Genomic DNA, 16651 nt, shown 5'->3' with positions numbered 1-16651 from the left:
TTCACTTAATATGATTATACGTTAAACCCTGTACAGGAAAGCACCATATGTCCATGCACAAAATGGAAAGCAGTTGACAGATGATTCAGTGGTATCAGGCTCTAACAGTATCAAATAATGTGTCAAAACAGGTGTTAGGGGTTTTGATACTGTTACAAGAGACTTATTTGATGCAAAAAAAAAGCTTAAAAGTGTAATAATCTTTTACAAGGCAATATAACTAATTGTTAATTATCTCCATGCGATTATGCACACTTTAATCAGGGTGTTACGAGGCTCACGGTACACTGGGACTGATGCTTTAGAGTCAGCTGCCAAGCAGCCCCCTCAAATGCAAGAAATTCACAATATGCCACAGGAAAGGTTCTTGTTTGCCTCTACTGTTTGTATACTGGGTTTGATTTTCTTTATTTTGTGAATGCAGCACTGTCTAGCAGCTGCCTCTCAAATCTTGAATGACAAAGCCCTCAAATACACCATCAGGGAAGAGATTTCAAAGTGGTGTCTGGCACCAACTTCATTTCTTTGCTTGCAATAATGCAAGTTTGACAAAAAAATTAAAACTAAATAAGATGGACAAATAGAGGTGACGTGGTGATGAAGGGCCTGTCCAAAGCAAGTCTCACATCTCTGCTCGTTGAGTTTCATGCTGTCAATGAGTAAAAACATGCAAAAAGCCATATATTGTAGATTCATTCTTGCCACGAACTTCAAACAATTGTAAGGATTGTTGAGTGAGGAGTGAAATGTCCCAACTTTCCATGAAGAGCTCATTTACTCAGCTGGTTCTCACAAGTATTATAATACCAGTACATGCACATACACACATGTCCCAGATGCAATCAGTATGCCCTTTGCCTTGATCCATTGTGCTTTAACGATTAAGCTTTAGCCCTGCTCTGTGGCCTATAGGCCAGCTATGCTGCTGTGCATCTCATCACATCCCATTCATCACCCATGTCTGTATCCACCTCCAGCCCTCTATCACATCAGCCCGCCATTGACCTCCTACTGACCCACATACACACTCACACACATGCTCATTTTAGACAGCCACACAGTTAGATGACAGTAGCTTGCAAGTGTGGTTTTTTTTCTGAGTGCAGTTTATTTCAGGTTGCTCACGACTTGCTCAAGGTTTGTGCAAATGCGCAAGTCCTTGGTGACTGCTGGCTTTATTTTCGATTAAAGTCAGCCACTGAACACCTTCAAACTGGCATTCATTTGATTCCACTATTTGACAGATTATCCAGATATAAAGGCAAAAAATGCAGTTGTGTGTTTTCTAAGGTTTTGCTGCATCAAAAGTGGAACCGTGCAGCAGATAAGATAGTTGTAGATGGTTTGGGCCTCAAGCATCCGTTTTTTCAATATTTTTTTCTTAATGAGGAGGATGAGTTGCGTATTTCGGGAAAAGCCTTTTTCCAGAGTTTATCTAGCCGAATCGGGGATGTATATCCATATATTTCTGAAACAGCTTGAATTGCACACAGAATATAAAGTGTAACAATTCAGAAATTCAGAAATACTCATAAATACAAAAGTATGCTCAAATGAATTCCTTCCATTACACTGTTAAAATATCTTCACCAGTCTCTAACCTTTCTGTTAATTGGACCACTAGTACAAAGAGCCTCTGTGTATTTGCACACAGATGACAGTTCATCATTTGCTGTGAGCAATTTCCCTGTTATTATAGCTTGGAACCTCAGCGTAAAAGGTCAATATTTATCTCCACCTCACACCCACATGTGCTTGTGCACACACACTCTCTGGCCTATCCATGCAAATGAAGTGGAAATAGAAATGGTGGAAAATACACTAAGTTGAGCTTATATGGGAGAAATGAAAATGCTAATTTGGATAAAGTATAAAACTCTCTGTGCTGCGTTATTCCCCCTTGAATTGTCGTTTCGCCCCAACGTGATTCAATATCTTTTTAATTATGGCTCTCTGTAAGGAGAGGGGCCTACGCTTCCATCTCTCCATGCTCAGTTTGATGTATGGGAAGATGATATCTCAACAGGCTCCTGCGCTGTCTGCTCTGTTAAGAAGTAATATATGCTTTTTAAACACTGTGTCCTCCACACCGAGCCTTCACACATCCCCCTGCTGCTGCGGCAGGAAAGCCGAGTGAGACGGGATGCAGTTGAGGTTAATCCACGGTTTACCCTCAGCTGTTACAAAGCAAATCTACAAGGAAGAAATGAACGCAGACTTTACAATCTAAGGCTGAGGCCCTGAAGTTCAGCTGTACCACTTAAATGCATGTCAGTCTTTCCTCTGCCTCTCTGTCGGATCTGTCAGTGTTTACTGATAGCAAACATCAATTCCCATAAAATCAACAGCCGGCGGTGACGTGCGCACGGCGGACCACGCTCCATCTCCGTGACTAATCAGTCACTTGATAATGTAGTGGAGGCGAAGGCCCGCGTCTCATCAGGAGACCAGAGGGTGGCGTCTCTAAGGGCAACCGGTGGGTGGTGTGCTAAACTGGAACGCTCAACACAAGTTTAGGCCTAATCGTCTCATTGTCTCCGTTCTGCTTGAAAGGATCAGCAGCCAGGCTAAGCTCCTCTGGGTACCAGCCCTTAGCTGCTCTCTGCCATCTTGCTTTGTCTTTGTTTGTATTTGCCGAGCAGAGCCAACGTTTTCAGTGGCATTGTTCGGTTATTTGATTTTGTTCACCTTTTCCATTTTGGATTCTAGTCAATCATTGTTTCTTCTTTGTATGAAGGACTTTCTTGTTGAGGTGCTGAAATAATTCTGAGTGAGAAAGGAACATCGCCGGACTGTGAGCCTGTCAGCTATTAAGTATTTCTTGTGGTGGGAGGAGTATTCTGATCGTTTACTGAAATAAACGTTGTAATGCCACGGTGGAAAAATACTCTGTCACACATAAAAGGCTTTTAATGTGAAGCAGCAGCAGCGATCGCCAGTGGCCCTAACTTAACACTGTAACACAGAAAAGAGAATTCTGATAGAGCCATCAGTGATCAGTGTGGCTGATATCACTTAGATACATTACAAGCAATAAGTGCTTTTCCATCTACCTGCTTTAATGTGCATTTTCAATGCTGCAATATTAAACCCTTGAATGGAGCTTTGTGACCTTTTGAATTAGCTTTTTCTTTTGCCAGTTTTGGAAATTTGGTTCAGATTTGCGGTACATTTGGACGGAAGTCTTTGTGATCACTGTTTAATACATGCATGCATTTCCTGTGAATCTCCTGTGAATGCCTAACCATTTGAGACCTGTGGAGTCTGCCACTAATCATATCATGGCTGATATGATGAACTTCTTAACTATTATAAGTAGCAGTTTTAAAAATACACTTTAATGATTTGATGGTTATATTTGCTGCCTTGGACTGTACATGGCTTATTTTTACATTACGGCATTTTTCCTCTTTAAAATGACCACAAGAGTCTACTCTAATATTTTAATACAAGTATTACATGTAAGCACAAGTGTTTTCATAGCACCAGTCTGCATAATACCTAAGTAAATGTTACTTTCTGCCTCTGACAAGCAAATTTAACTGACTACAATTTGAATCCAAGGCAAATTAAACAATACGTTTAGATTTACAGCATATGAAGAACCACAAACTGTTATAGAGCAAAGTAAGATTAACCTCTCATTCATGTCTCTTGGTCATGTTGACCCGTTGCTACAGTTGTGCTGCCCTTTTAGCGACGCATATAATCAGTTGTACAACACATGCAGTATCAGTGGCTGCCCGCCATGTCACTGTGAGTAAGCCTCTCCCCGTACAGCATCAGCTCAAGTCTGTGTGGCAGTGTTTACCATCTGCCAATAATCTAGCATAGGATGTCCAAGATTTGTCGGGGCTTTGCATGTATATTCAGGACACTGTTGTATTTCTCTAAGCTGCCCCCATGGCACAGCACATGGTATAAGACTGTTGACATGCTGCAAACATGAAAACATGAAGCTGAGAATGACAAATTATTACATACACAGTATACCACAGGTTCTCCCAGTAGAGCTGATGATCTGATTAGTTTCTCGGACCACCTTGCTGCATAACATGTGTGTGTTTTAAGAGATAAATGATGTAACTCGTTAGGTGGCTTGGTGTTTTCTTTTTAAGCTTTAAAAGTAGTTCATCCCACATGGGGATCACATGTGAGTCCTGAGGCTGGGAACCTAACCGCCCATAAGTTGGCATCGCATGCTAAACTTTTGTTGTGGTAGAAACACAACAAAGCCAGAGGCAGAGAGAGACAGGAAGCCTGAGACAGGAAGAGAGAGAGAGAGAGAGAGAGAGAGAGAGAAGGCTTGTAGCCCCCGAGGGCCTCAGTCCTGTCTGTCACTGTGCCAGAACGATTCGCCCTGTAACTGATCCATGGATACAGAGTCTACAGGTCAACTGTGACAGCCTGCTTGGTGTGTGCTTGGTGTGGGTGGGTACATCAGTGAATCTGCTTTCTGTCTCCCATGATGCCAGTGGCTGTCAGTCTTCATCTCCTGGTGCAGAATACAGAGTTGTGTGCATAGGAAGTGTGGTCATTTGCCACTAATGAAATGAGATTCAGAGAGCAATATGTTGCCACGGCAACAGTCAATGAGACTTTGTCCACATGAGAGTGGCTCATGTAGGGAGAGTGAGAGATTTAGAGAGGGGGAGAGAGAGAGAGGGGAGGCAGAAACAAGTCGAAGTGAAGCAGTTGCCATAGCGACTCACCATTGCAGCAGCCTGTAAGTTTCTCTCTCCCCAGTGTGAGTGTGTCTGCCTGAGTGATGCGCCGGTTTTAGCGTCATGGCTGTGAATTAAGTATACGGTGTATGTGTGTGTTATACCCTGGGGTATTGCTGGTGTTTTAGCGTGTGTGTTCAATGTGAAACATTTTAATGCATCTTTCAGCAGGTATTTCACATATATTTATATTATATATAGCTTTCAAAGGGAGCCGAACACCCTCCATCTCTCTTCCCTTCTAACAGATCCTGTAGTGGTTATTTATGTGGTTGTCCTGCTCTCTTATATCTCCAGGCCTACACACACACACACACACACACACAGAGGCCAACGGGGGCTGTCACTGTGCCACAGTTCTAAGTCCTGTGTGCCATATGCTACCGTAGGCTCCTGGCAGGCAGGAGTATCATTGCTCTCAGTCAGCTGGGAGAGTAGTTCAGAGGCCAACGAGGACCCATCAGGGACCGTCCTGCATGCACACAGCGCTGCAGTAGCAGGCATATGTTGAAGCATCCCATAACTAACATTGAGTGGATGTACTCTCAAAACCTCTGCATGTATTTTTTTTTTTTTAATTATGCCAGAATGTATCATAACTTTGCTTTTGTTGCAATGACTTTTGTAGAAAAAACAATGACTAAGAAAAGTTGATTCTTAAGACAATTTTAAGTGAAATCAGTATTTGAACAAAATAACAATCTAATATTCACTACATGGATCAAAGTCCTTGCTGTCAGCAGCAGCAACAGTCTGTATAGTCACAAGAACCAACTCTAAACCAAAATTTCCAGTTTTCCAATGAGAGAAATGACTTTTTCACATGGAACTTTTCATTTATCTCTCCATTTTTTTTTACCTCATGGTTGGACCACTAACAATTTGTTCCAGTGCAAAAGGATAACGTCCAAGAAAACTGTGTTTTCTAGAGATTTCCCACAGGGGGAATTGACCTAGAAATAGGTTGATATAGCTGTCCCTGCAGCTGTGGAGGAGTTGCAGTTTGCATTTATGGGAGTTCCAAGTTCCAAGGTGCAAAATAAAATGAGGAAATTATGGAAATTCACTGCAGACATGATATATTAAGTGCCTGTGGCCTTTTATTATCTGTTGATTGCACACAGAATATTCTTCAGACATTCTTCGGCTTTACTCCTCGCAGGCTTGGCTTTAATACGGCTCCTCATGTCACACTGCTTTTTTTTCCCTGTAAATTGCACTTGTGGTGCCCGGTTGCTTTGAGCCTGTTTGCTGCGTTGTCCCAGAGTGCCTTTTTACACAGTGTTAAAACATCTCCTCTTTGCAGAAAGGAGTACTTTGGCGTGAGCTTTGACACCAAAGCCGAGCTCTCGCAGCAAAAGAGCTATTGTGCAAATTTGAGGTCCCTCGATCAATCGGTCACTCTGACAGCGGCCGATGGCTGCAAAGCCTGCAGCAGCTGTACAGGAATCACCTTTTCATATATGGAGAGGAAGAGGCTCGGTCCGTTCTCGGAGTGATAGCAGTTAGCTTGCCAACCCCCACCAATGAGCCAAAAAATCGAACAACTTCATCCTCCACTCTATCATCTGACTTACAGCGCACATTGTTTTGTCCTTACATTTCTACGCTCTCAGTATGAACTCATACCTGTGCCTGCCCTCTTTTCTGTACTTTAATGTACTATGTGACTTTACACAGGTGGGATCAATTGCACCTGCAGTTTTTTGTGCATCAGTGTTGGTCAGTCTGGGCCTCAATGTGAAATAAAGACAGTCAGAGGCTGTGATATAGAGGTTAGCTCTAATATGCAGCACTGCCCAGCGATCATTCTTCCAGCATTACGGCTTTAATCACCAGGAAACATTAGAGTAGATACTTGTAGTGGTGTCTCTTGTTATTGCCTGTTGCGGGAATCATTGCCTGAAATCTAAATTACCTCAAGCTCATTTTTAAGAGCTGACATCCAGCTGCAGGGAACAGTGCACTTCTTAGGCTCTGATACAGTGCTGTATTTTCATCCAGCCAGGCAATTTGCTGTTTGCTCAGTATATTATGGGCTAACACAATATGTGATCAAAGAGAATATGAGAGGCGTAAATACAGTTATTGACTTTTTTTTTTCCCTTTTCTCTCTATTCCCTGCTTTCTCCTCTGTGTGTATGTGTGTGTGTAGATATTCGTGACCGCAGGAAGAAGCCAGTGATGCTGTTTATTCATGGGGGCTCTTACATGGAAGGCACCGGAAACATGTTCGATGCCAGCGTCCTGGCCGCCTATGGCAATGTGATCGTGGTGACCATGAACTACCGGCTTGGTGTGCTCGGTAAGTGTGCTGGAAACCTTCTGCATCTTAACAAAATCTCTCCGACACACACGCACAGTCTGCATGTGCTTCCACCGCAATAAGACATTCAGGTTACTCTGAAAATATCAGGCGTCATAATAATGTAGTCGGTGTAAGATCATTTTTCTTTTCGTTTCTCACCATCCTACCAAACACAAACAGTCATTTGTGCACACTTGCAAGTCGATTTCACTCAGCAGATTCATCTTCTATTTTCTGAATTGATTACGTCGGTGATGGATGACATCAATAGAATTCATCAATCTAATGACAACTACTGCAGGCGTTGATCATGAGAGCTCACTTTCTCATGGATTTTTCTTCCGTTTCTTTTCTGAACACTCTGATTGTGTAATTGTTTCGCTTCCTTTGAAAGCCAAGGTTTCATAAAAGGACCGCACACCCTCACGTTTTGACCCTCCTCCCTCACAGAAGCACTCTAGTCATGTGTTACACAACAAAACAACAGTACTTCTTTAGTAGAAATAGGAGAGTTTCATTTGTATGTATGTTTTTTTAGTGTCACTGTTTATTTAGACATCTGATCTGATTTTTGTGGATATATTCCTTTCCTATCTTCATTCTGATTATAAGTGAAAACTGTTATAGTTAGAGATAAATTATTGTAGAATAAAAAGCGACAAATGTTTTTTATGAGCAAAAACAAAAACTCATCATTTCAACTCATTTCAAGCATGTATTTTTCACTGTTCTAATAATTAGTTTTACAAGTTTGTGTTCTGAATATCCTTTCACACCCTGTCAAAAGACAGCATGATCATTCAGATTTAATTAGATGAAGGTCACAAAATGTTATTAGCATCTACTTATGACAACCAAAAAGAGTTCTGTATTTCTCTCTCTTTTTTTTCTCTCTATTTTTCCGTCATGTCATGTCAACAGGCAAATCCTCACAGTCTCTAAATAGATTTATGATCTTGCGCCACCTTTGACCGTCCCACCATGTGACCATCACTCTGATATTTATTTGGCTACTGAGTCTCGCTCTCGCTCTTGGGTTATAGCTCTAATAGAAAGGCCTTTTATGAGAATGAATGCAGAGACGGGAACAAGCATGCAAATCAGATACAGATCTGGCATTTTTACTGACACAGAAATGCACCTCACAATTCTTCATTTTAACTGCATGCCCTCACCTGGCGCCTCCAACCTCTAGATGTCTATTTGCAGCAGTATAATTCATTCCACAAAGAGAGAGGGCCGGGAAAAAGAGAAACGTCTTTACGGGGTATTTTGGTAGGAGAGGGCATGGTTATGATGCACTTTTTAGCTGTAACCAACAGACACAGCACTGTGAAAGTGAAGGATTTAGAAAGTAGTTAAGGTGGCTTTACAAGCTGCTCACAGTAAGTATACTGTAACTTGTCTGCTCCGGTCGCTGTGAGATCCTGCAGTAGCCAGACTTGAAAAAAAATTAGTATCATCTGTCACCACAGCTCTCCAGCACAAGCTCTGCATCCTTTTCCTGAAAATACACTCGACTTCTCCTCTTTGTTACTCACCGCACTCTGTCTCGCTCCATTGAGACCAAGTAATTTAGCTTGGAGAGGAGGAACATGCCTCTAAGGAGGCAGGTGCTAACTAAAGGAAACTAAGTGCATTAGATATTTCATTAGCCGAAGAGAGAGTGGGCTGCTGGAAGCTGTTTCAGAATTGGCTGCCTCACTTTGATTTGTTTTTTTTCTTTTTTAAAGGACGTTTCTATGTTGTTTTTCGGAGCACTTACACAGCCTTTACAATGATGACAGATTTTCATTTGCATGTAATTACTTAAAGTGTTTGGTTTTCAATGCATCTTTATTGAGTTCATCAGCATTTTTGCCACAAGTGGATAACGAAATGCAATCAAAAATGCGACTATCACCCGAGATCCATGAAGCAGCCAGGAAACTGGTGTGCGAGGAGTAGTTAAAGGATAATTTTGTTAGGTTTTTTTTTTTTTTCAACCTGGCTTTTATTTTTATAGACCATTCCTGTCTGTAAAAATATCTTTGTTCTCACCAGGTTAATTGTGTTTATACCTCCAAATGAAATGCTTTCAATATTCTGTATAAATAGTTGGCTTGTTTACAGCCTTTCAGACCGCATGTGTTTTTTTTACTCCATTGTAGCGGAGGTGCTCAGCTCCTGCATCTAGGAAGTGCTTTGGTGTATTCTGTGTAATCTCTGATGATGGCTGGTAGAAATGATGGCCAAAAATAAGACCCAAGCTGAAGTTTCTTTTGTAGTCAAACTAGCTGCGTCTTCTGTGTGAAATTGTTCTGTGTATTATCAGATCTGTTGATAATCAAATCCATTTGTGACAGCTGCTAATTGCCACAAAATGGGCTTCATAATAAGACAAAGTCCTATGGCACAAGTCAGACATTCTGCAGTCTCTTTGGCTGCTTTGTTCTGTTTTTTGTGTCTTAGTAGCAGAGTCTTTTTATCCCATCTTGATCCTAGTATGCAGAGTTTCAGATGGACAAAAATAATCCTGTTCAGAAGGACTCCAAATAAGTGGATTACTAACAGAAGTTTGGTTTTCAAATAGGATAAATGGAGTCAGAAGCATCAGCAGCTTCTCCAAGTTTTTTCTTTTTTACTGAGTTTGATTCAACGAAGAAATAAGATAATAAATTCTCTCTTTGAATTATTATTATGTCACTGGTGTCTGTTACTGGATGTGCAATATGTAGGGCTGGATGTTATTTATCTAATCTTACTGTGAATTTGTACGTTTCTTCCCAGGATCTTTGCATGTCTCTCTCTCATCTTTGTCTCGTCTGGTGGCATCTGTTGCGTTTTCATCTTTCAGTGCCCTATCTGTGACACTCTCATCACATTCTTTGAGTCAAGGGGAAAGCAAATTGAGAGGGAGACTTTGTCATTTGTATTCAAAGAGAAGGCTGCAGCTATCTCCCAAATATGATAGCTATCCAGTGCAATTTGGCAGTGATTGGGAGAAATGTGAGTAATCTTTCGCCCCATGCATCCTATATGATGGATTTTCCTTTGACAGAGAGAGAGAGACACACAGAGAAGCCAGTATGAGGGTTAGCAATGCGCATTTGTGTGTTTAGAGTTGGTGTGCGTCAAGCACGTGTAGCTGCATGCATTCATGCATATCAATGTCCGCTCTGTGGAAACACTGCGAAGGTTCCTACTGTGTTTGTGTTCCTGCTTCAGCAATCTGACATGCTGATTTGGAAGGGCAATGCAGGAACTGTTGATACAGGAGCTTGATGTGGTCATGTGAAATGCAAACTCAATACTGTGTGTCTGCCAAACACATATGTTTATCTTTGCATGACATTATCTTCAATCTCTCAAGTGTCAGCTCCGTCCTGCACAAATTGAATGTTTCAGCTGTGTTTGCAAGTAGAGCGATTTCAGTCAGCAGTGCAAAAGTTCCGTTTTGTGGTCTTCGTTTACTCAGCCTTCCACAGATTTCTGTGAGGGTTGCTGCAAAGTTCTGCATCGCCGTATGTTTTCAATTTAGCAGGGTATTTAATAATCCTGATCATGATTACGGCTTGAGTTAATTTGAATGCACTGCTGTCAATTAAGACTTAAAGCTGGTCTTTTAAAACATGTCTTGCTCATATCCTATCTGGCAAGCAACAGATTGCAAAAGACTGTTGGACTTTGTGACAACTGATAAACACTGTTCTGAACTGTAAACATGTTCTCTTCCCATAAGAATTGAAGGTCATTTGTGCAGAAATACTAGTCAAACTAGAAAGGGAAACGGTATCGATGAAAATTGAGCATGGTATGTTGAAAGTCTGAAATCAGACCAGTGTATTTCATCCTTGTGAAACAATAAGCATGTTGGCCAGCCCCGCCCCCTCTGACAGCCCCTGTAACAACAGCAGGCTCCGCCCCTGCCGTGCTACAGCCACACCTTCTGTCATACATCCAGACCCATCTCAAGTTCACTGGTGCAACAGCAGGCACCACCAGCTATGAAAAACCACCATTAATGCCAATTCGAGCCCCACCCATTTTGCTGGAGTCGGCCCCATCCCCGGCGTCCATATGGCATTCTGGCCACACTGCCCAAGGAATCAGCAGCCGCTACAGTCCTAAGGCCGAGCCCTCGCTAGCAGTTCCAGCCTCTGTGCCATTGGTGGAACCAGATTCTGATCCTGTTGGCAGCCAGCCCCACCCTGTGTGTCAAATCAGCTCCAGCCCCTTAGGGTGAAGTAGGCCTTGACCCCAGAATTTCTGCTGCATCCTAGCTGTGCCCCTCGTGGCATCATCAAATATCATCACCTGTTGTGCTGAGGCCACCCTCAGCAACATCCGTCCTGACTTATGCTGGTAATGACATAGCTTCTCCGCTACAAACCCTTAGAACAGTAGAATCAAAGGGCTTGGGGCTATATTAAGTCTCTACAAATACCGTATGATTAACATATAAACTATGTAAATAGATTCTGTCTTTTGCACTCTCTGCTAACCTCCATCTCCTTAGGACTTGATCTGTTTGTTTGTGTCTATATATGGTCTTATATCAGAGCATTTTAAAAAAACAAAAAGAAATCAGGCTCCAGTAGACAGGGATGTCAGTAATAGAGGTCAGGGAAGAGAAATCAACCTTCTCGGTCTTTTTTCCATCCGGCTGATTGAGAGACGTGATCTTTTCTCTCTCCGTCTCCACTGACACCCTTATTTAACCACCGCCTCTCTAGCGCTAACCACCATGGAATCATTCACATAGCAGAACACATCTGACTCTATGTGTATGCTAATACGGAAATATACCTGTCTGCACCCAGATAGGCGAGTTTCTCCAGCAGCAGATATTCTTCAGCGAGGTCTCTGCAGGGAATTCTGTGGAGTTCAGTATGTAATGAAAAGCTTCGCCAGGCCACTGAGCACTTGACCTTGCCTTGGCTGCCTTGGCGACAGACATGCTTACAGTACATGCGTCACCTCCACCCCAATGAGCTTTTTATAAATCTCCACCACCAATGCGCAAGTCAGGGCGGGAGAACAAGAGCAGGAGAGGAGAGAGAGATGAAAGTGAGACTATGCATTCATTCAGACATTAACAATGATGATGAGAGCAGAGAGGTGGAACACCGCGATACAAAGCTTTGAGCATTTTTTTGGTGCTGCAACACTTACATTGACATATTGTACGCAGCATGAGCTGTGTGTGTGCAGTGGTGTGGCCAAGACACACACACACACACAGAACAGGGTGAGAGATTTTGAAAGATAAGAGAAGTGACAGTGGGAGGGATGGCAGAGAGCATGATGAAGGGATGGGGGCTGCATTTGCCTGTGATGCTAAAAATAAAACCTGCAGAGCCGCTTTTGAGTGTGCACTAGAGCAGACATTCATCTAGAGCATAATTAATATATGCTCTGCACTGCTGTCTGTGCACATGCACGCAGCAGATATGGCATCATTTGCATTATGGTGAGCCACCTCTGAATACACACACATGAGCTTGGATGGTTGGCGCTAACTGACGAGACCTCCTTAAAATGGCTCTGCCTCACACACACACTCATACACTGCTACTTTGTAAAACTCGTGATTTGGTATTCAGGGAGTGTGGAGTGAAAAATGCCCGCTCAACGCTTCGGCAGGGGGTCCTCAGTGTGTGTTTGTGTGAGTGTGTGAGTTTGTGTTTTTGTGTGTGTGTGTGTGTGTGTGTGTATGTATGCTGTCCATTGACAAGACAGCAGTGTGAAAGGTGACCTGACAAGACCAGAGAAGATATTAAGACACACACACAGCCTGAACACCTCTTCCAAACACATGCACATACACACCATTCTCTGTCTCCATAGCAACCTTTAGCAGAATTGATGAGCAAAGTCCTTAGCGCCATGTGAGGGGAGAGAAAGGGGGACTGTGGTGTCTTAAGTGTGTGCATACGTTTGTGTGTGTGCGCCTGTGTTGGGTGGTACAGAGTGTGACTTTGAGAAAGAGGACAGGCTGGTCCACTATTTTCTGAGAGGGATTAGCACCTCAGCTGGCCCGCATCACACACACTCACAGACTGACACACATTCCCATGGGCAGGTGAGACGCACACGGACGCCCTCCTGCGCTGACACACACATCAACACAGTCACAGACAAGTATTCAGACAGCTCTCACAGCTTCGCTCTCATTGCTCCCCAGACGTTGCTTCTCCTCTGTTTGTCCGTGGCCTTGATACTCCCTCACCCGACACCTACTTTCTTGCCTCCTCTATTATCTCCTCCTCTATTCTCCCACTCCTCCCATCTCCTTCCCCCACTCTGCTCCCATAGATTCACACCTTAAGGAACTTGTGGACTACAGTCATGTATACTACAACACTGTTACCTGTCTCTATCAGTACTGGCCTCATTACCGCTAGAAAATGATTCCTACTGTTATTTATGGATGAATACGAATATGTAATGTGTGTATATGTGTCATTTTGGTCCAGGTATAATGCACACTAGAGTATACAATTTAACTCTCAAAATATACAATGTACTAAATCTGGAAAAGATGCCTCAGCTGCAGTAGACATAAGTTGCCTCTAAAAATTCAACATTAAAGTAAAATTGAAGTATTTTACAACTTGGGTACAGATTTGGGAAACACAGGGACGGGAATATTGGGGCAAGGAGTTTGAGCCTTAACCAGACTTTTATTTAAATCATTCCAAATGCTTATCCTCACTATTCAGTAGCTATTGTGGTTAACTGCATAGGGATCTTCATGCTTCAGGGGCAGTAGTATTTGCTTAAAAATACTTGTTTTCCCTAAATCAAGGTCTTCAATTTCCCATAACGGTGGCCAGTGCAAAGTTAGCACGGCCCACAGTCAGAACAGCCCCAATTATGAAAATAAGACCCAGGTTGAAAAATAGCAGGATTTTTCTTGAACACATTAACAAAAGAATAAGACTTTGAGGTCATGACTATGATCCCATTTAACTAGTATAAACATCACAGATTGAGAGTTAAAGCAGAAAATCATTGCACTGCATTTTACTGTTTTGGTGTCCCACCTAATGACATCATCATCTTTTAGTGATATTTGGAAAAGGCAGCTAACAATAATATGTCCAGAGTATTAAAGTTGATGTAGCTGACTAGGAAATTAATTATATGATTAGAAAAAGCGGGGAACTCTTCCTCTTTGCCCACATGTATAAGTCTCCCTTTAGTTTTCACCTTGTTGTTCATTTAGAATAATCAATCATTCGTCTTTCTCCTTCTCAAACAATCCTCACATCCTCTCCCTGTGTTCCTTCATCTTGTTTCCTCTCTCCCCCGTGTTTGTCCCCTGCTCGTCTTCTCTTTCAGTCAATCCTCACTTCGCCCCCCGTGCCATTCGCTGTGGGCACTCTTTAAAAACTGAGTTATGGGGCAGATTATGCTGATGTATGTTTCACATGTCAAACAATCAGCTTTGTAAGTGAGGAACCACGGGCTACTAATAGCCAGGGATGGATCATCATTACGGAGGGATGACAGCTGTTTGAATCATCGCGTGGTGCTCCGGGGCGAACTGGGAGACTTTAGTTCTCCCAGGGGGATGGCAGGGTTGTTTGGGGAGGCAAAATCGCAGCCTGTGCTTCTTTACATTCAGACTGACACTCACAGACAGGCTGTTAGTGAACATAAATACATGCGCAACAAAGAAGAGCAGTTGGTATTAGTGCTGGAATCTGCTGTGACGTTATGTGGTGTTTGTGTCTGCAGACTAAAACTAACACAGCCTTTGAGCTCTATTAGTATGGAGCCAACACACACACATAATAAACAACATAAGGCATCAGGTTCCTACAGAGCTGTGTATTTAATATTCCACTGTACTCTAGGCTTTCTCTCTCCCCGTTTCTTTTGAAGTGTGTTTCCTTTCAATGCGCTCACATAAATGTTCACGTGTAAAAGGCGAAGCCACCACTGAACACTTTTACACAATAAATCATCAATTAATAGTACTTCCTCATATATAAAGAGCCCCTCAATTTCATTTTTTTCTGTATCCACTTTCTTCACCAGTCCTTCTTTCCCAATTCTTTGACTTCAGCTTTCTTGAGTGATTTCCTACATTTCCCCCAAATGATTCTTAATAATCCTGAGAGGACGGGTGAGAAGCTGACGCTGTCGGCTGTTGGTTAGGGGTTGGGGAAAAATGAGCAGCAGACCAAGAGGTTTGTCACTTCAGTAAATTGAGAGGTTTTCCATTCCGCTCCCTCAAAAATTACGTCTTTGTGAGGCCTCATTACATCGTAGTCTACTGAGGCTGCTGTCAGTGTCTTTTCCCCTGCTGCAGTGGATTTCTACCTGCGTTGCTGTTACAACTACTGTCTAAGTGCAGGAAGCACAAAAACCTGGGGCCATATTCACTAATCCGTCTAGACCTAGATTGATTGTTACATAAGAATATTCACACAACATTGACATTTTCTTAGAAGAAAGAGATTAAATTCCAGTAAAGGTAAATAACTGTCAACAAATTATCTCAGTCCTAAAGGCGGCTCCTAAGGTGAAGAACCGCTAAGAAGGCATATAAATTAAATAGTCTGCTCTTGGCTTGTTATCTCCTTCTCCTGAGTTGCTACAGTGTCCAGTATGAACTCTGTTTTTAAATCCATAATATTTACACATGGATCCTATTTTATTTTCAGTCAGTTATTCGGAAAGGATTTGCTGCTGTGAACACCAACTGGTCTTGTGCTAAGCTTGTCTGAAACATACATCTGTACAGAGAATCTACAGTTAACGGGAATGAGAAAATAGCTGCATGAAGACAGATCCTAGGTAGCTAATCAAATGTGCCTGATTAGATTATGAAGGGATGGTGTTATGGTCCTGGGAGAATGAAGGTAAAATAAAAGAGGATACAATCAAAATGTTTGTGGTTGATGTTTGGCTGCTCCCAAGCAGGCAAAACATGAATTACTGCAGCTTTAAATTTAACAGTCGGAAAGGGTTTAATGTGTATTTGTAATTTTGCTCAACTGGACCCAAGTGCACCAGACCCAAAACACACATCATTTCTGCCATTTAATTTTTTTGTTTAGGTTAATACAAAACAAGAAAATGTGCTGTTGGTGTTTCCCTGCCAGAACTGGCCCCAGAGAAAAGCACTGAACTAAACAAATAAAGAAATAACTCTCTAAATAGGGAAGAACAAGCTGGAGGAGAACTTCAGCAACCAAGCAAGTATATACATGTATAGTGAGCTTGGCAGGTGTGGACAGTATGTAGGGCAACCAGTCCAAAAATGCGATTGTGGGATTCCTGGCCACCAGCACAAATGTTGCAGAATGCCCTAAATTCAGCACCCTGGACAGCAGTCGTGGCGATATTTGTCACTTGAAGTTTCTTACTTCCAGCACAATGAACAAAGTATCCCTGCTTCTGTTCACCTACTGTCCTTCTATTGTTCCTTTCACTGCCTGCTGCCTCCTCGGCCCATTACTCCACCACCCTGTGCTTCTCCGTGCCAGGCTGCTTTGTTGCCACATCCCTTTGGTTCCAGAAACACCAGAACATCCTGGGGCACAGCTGGGCACCATGGCCTATCTACCCTCTCCTCACCCTCACTCTTCCACACCCCCACCCTCCCATCACCACTGCATTAACC

At 42.5% G+C, this 16651-nt stretch overlaps 1 protein-coding gene across 1 annotated transcript in view; it reads left to right on the top strand.

The window, feature by feature from the left end:
- nlgn2a (neuroligin 2a) overlaps positions 1–16651 on the top strand; it is a 102229-nt gene that overhangs the window by 38808 nt on the left and 46770 nt on the right. The window contains exon 3 of the mRNA XM_070854437.1: positions 6880–7029. Coding sequence (XP_070710538.1) covers positions 6880–7029 — 150 coding nt within the window. The remainder of the gene's footprint in view (positions 1–6879; positions 7030–16651) is intronic.

The sequence above is a fragment of the Pempheris klunzingeri genome, chromosome 23, assembly GCF_042242105.1.
Source record: "Pempheris klunzingeri isolate RE-2024b chromosome 23, fPemKlu1.hap1, whole genome shotgun sequence".
NCBI lineage: Eukaryota > Metazoa > Chordata > Actinopteri > Acropomatiformes > Pempheridae > Pempheris > Pempheris klunzingeri.
This window is presented reverse-complemented; position numbering and strand designations above follow the sequence as displayed.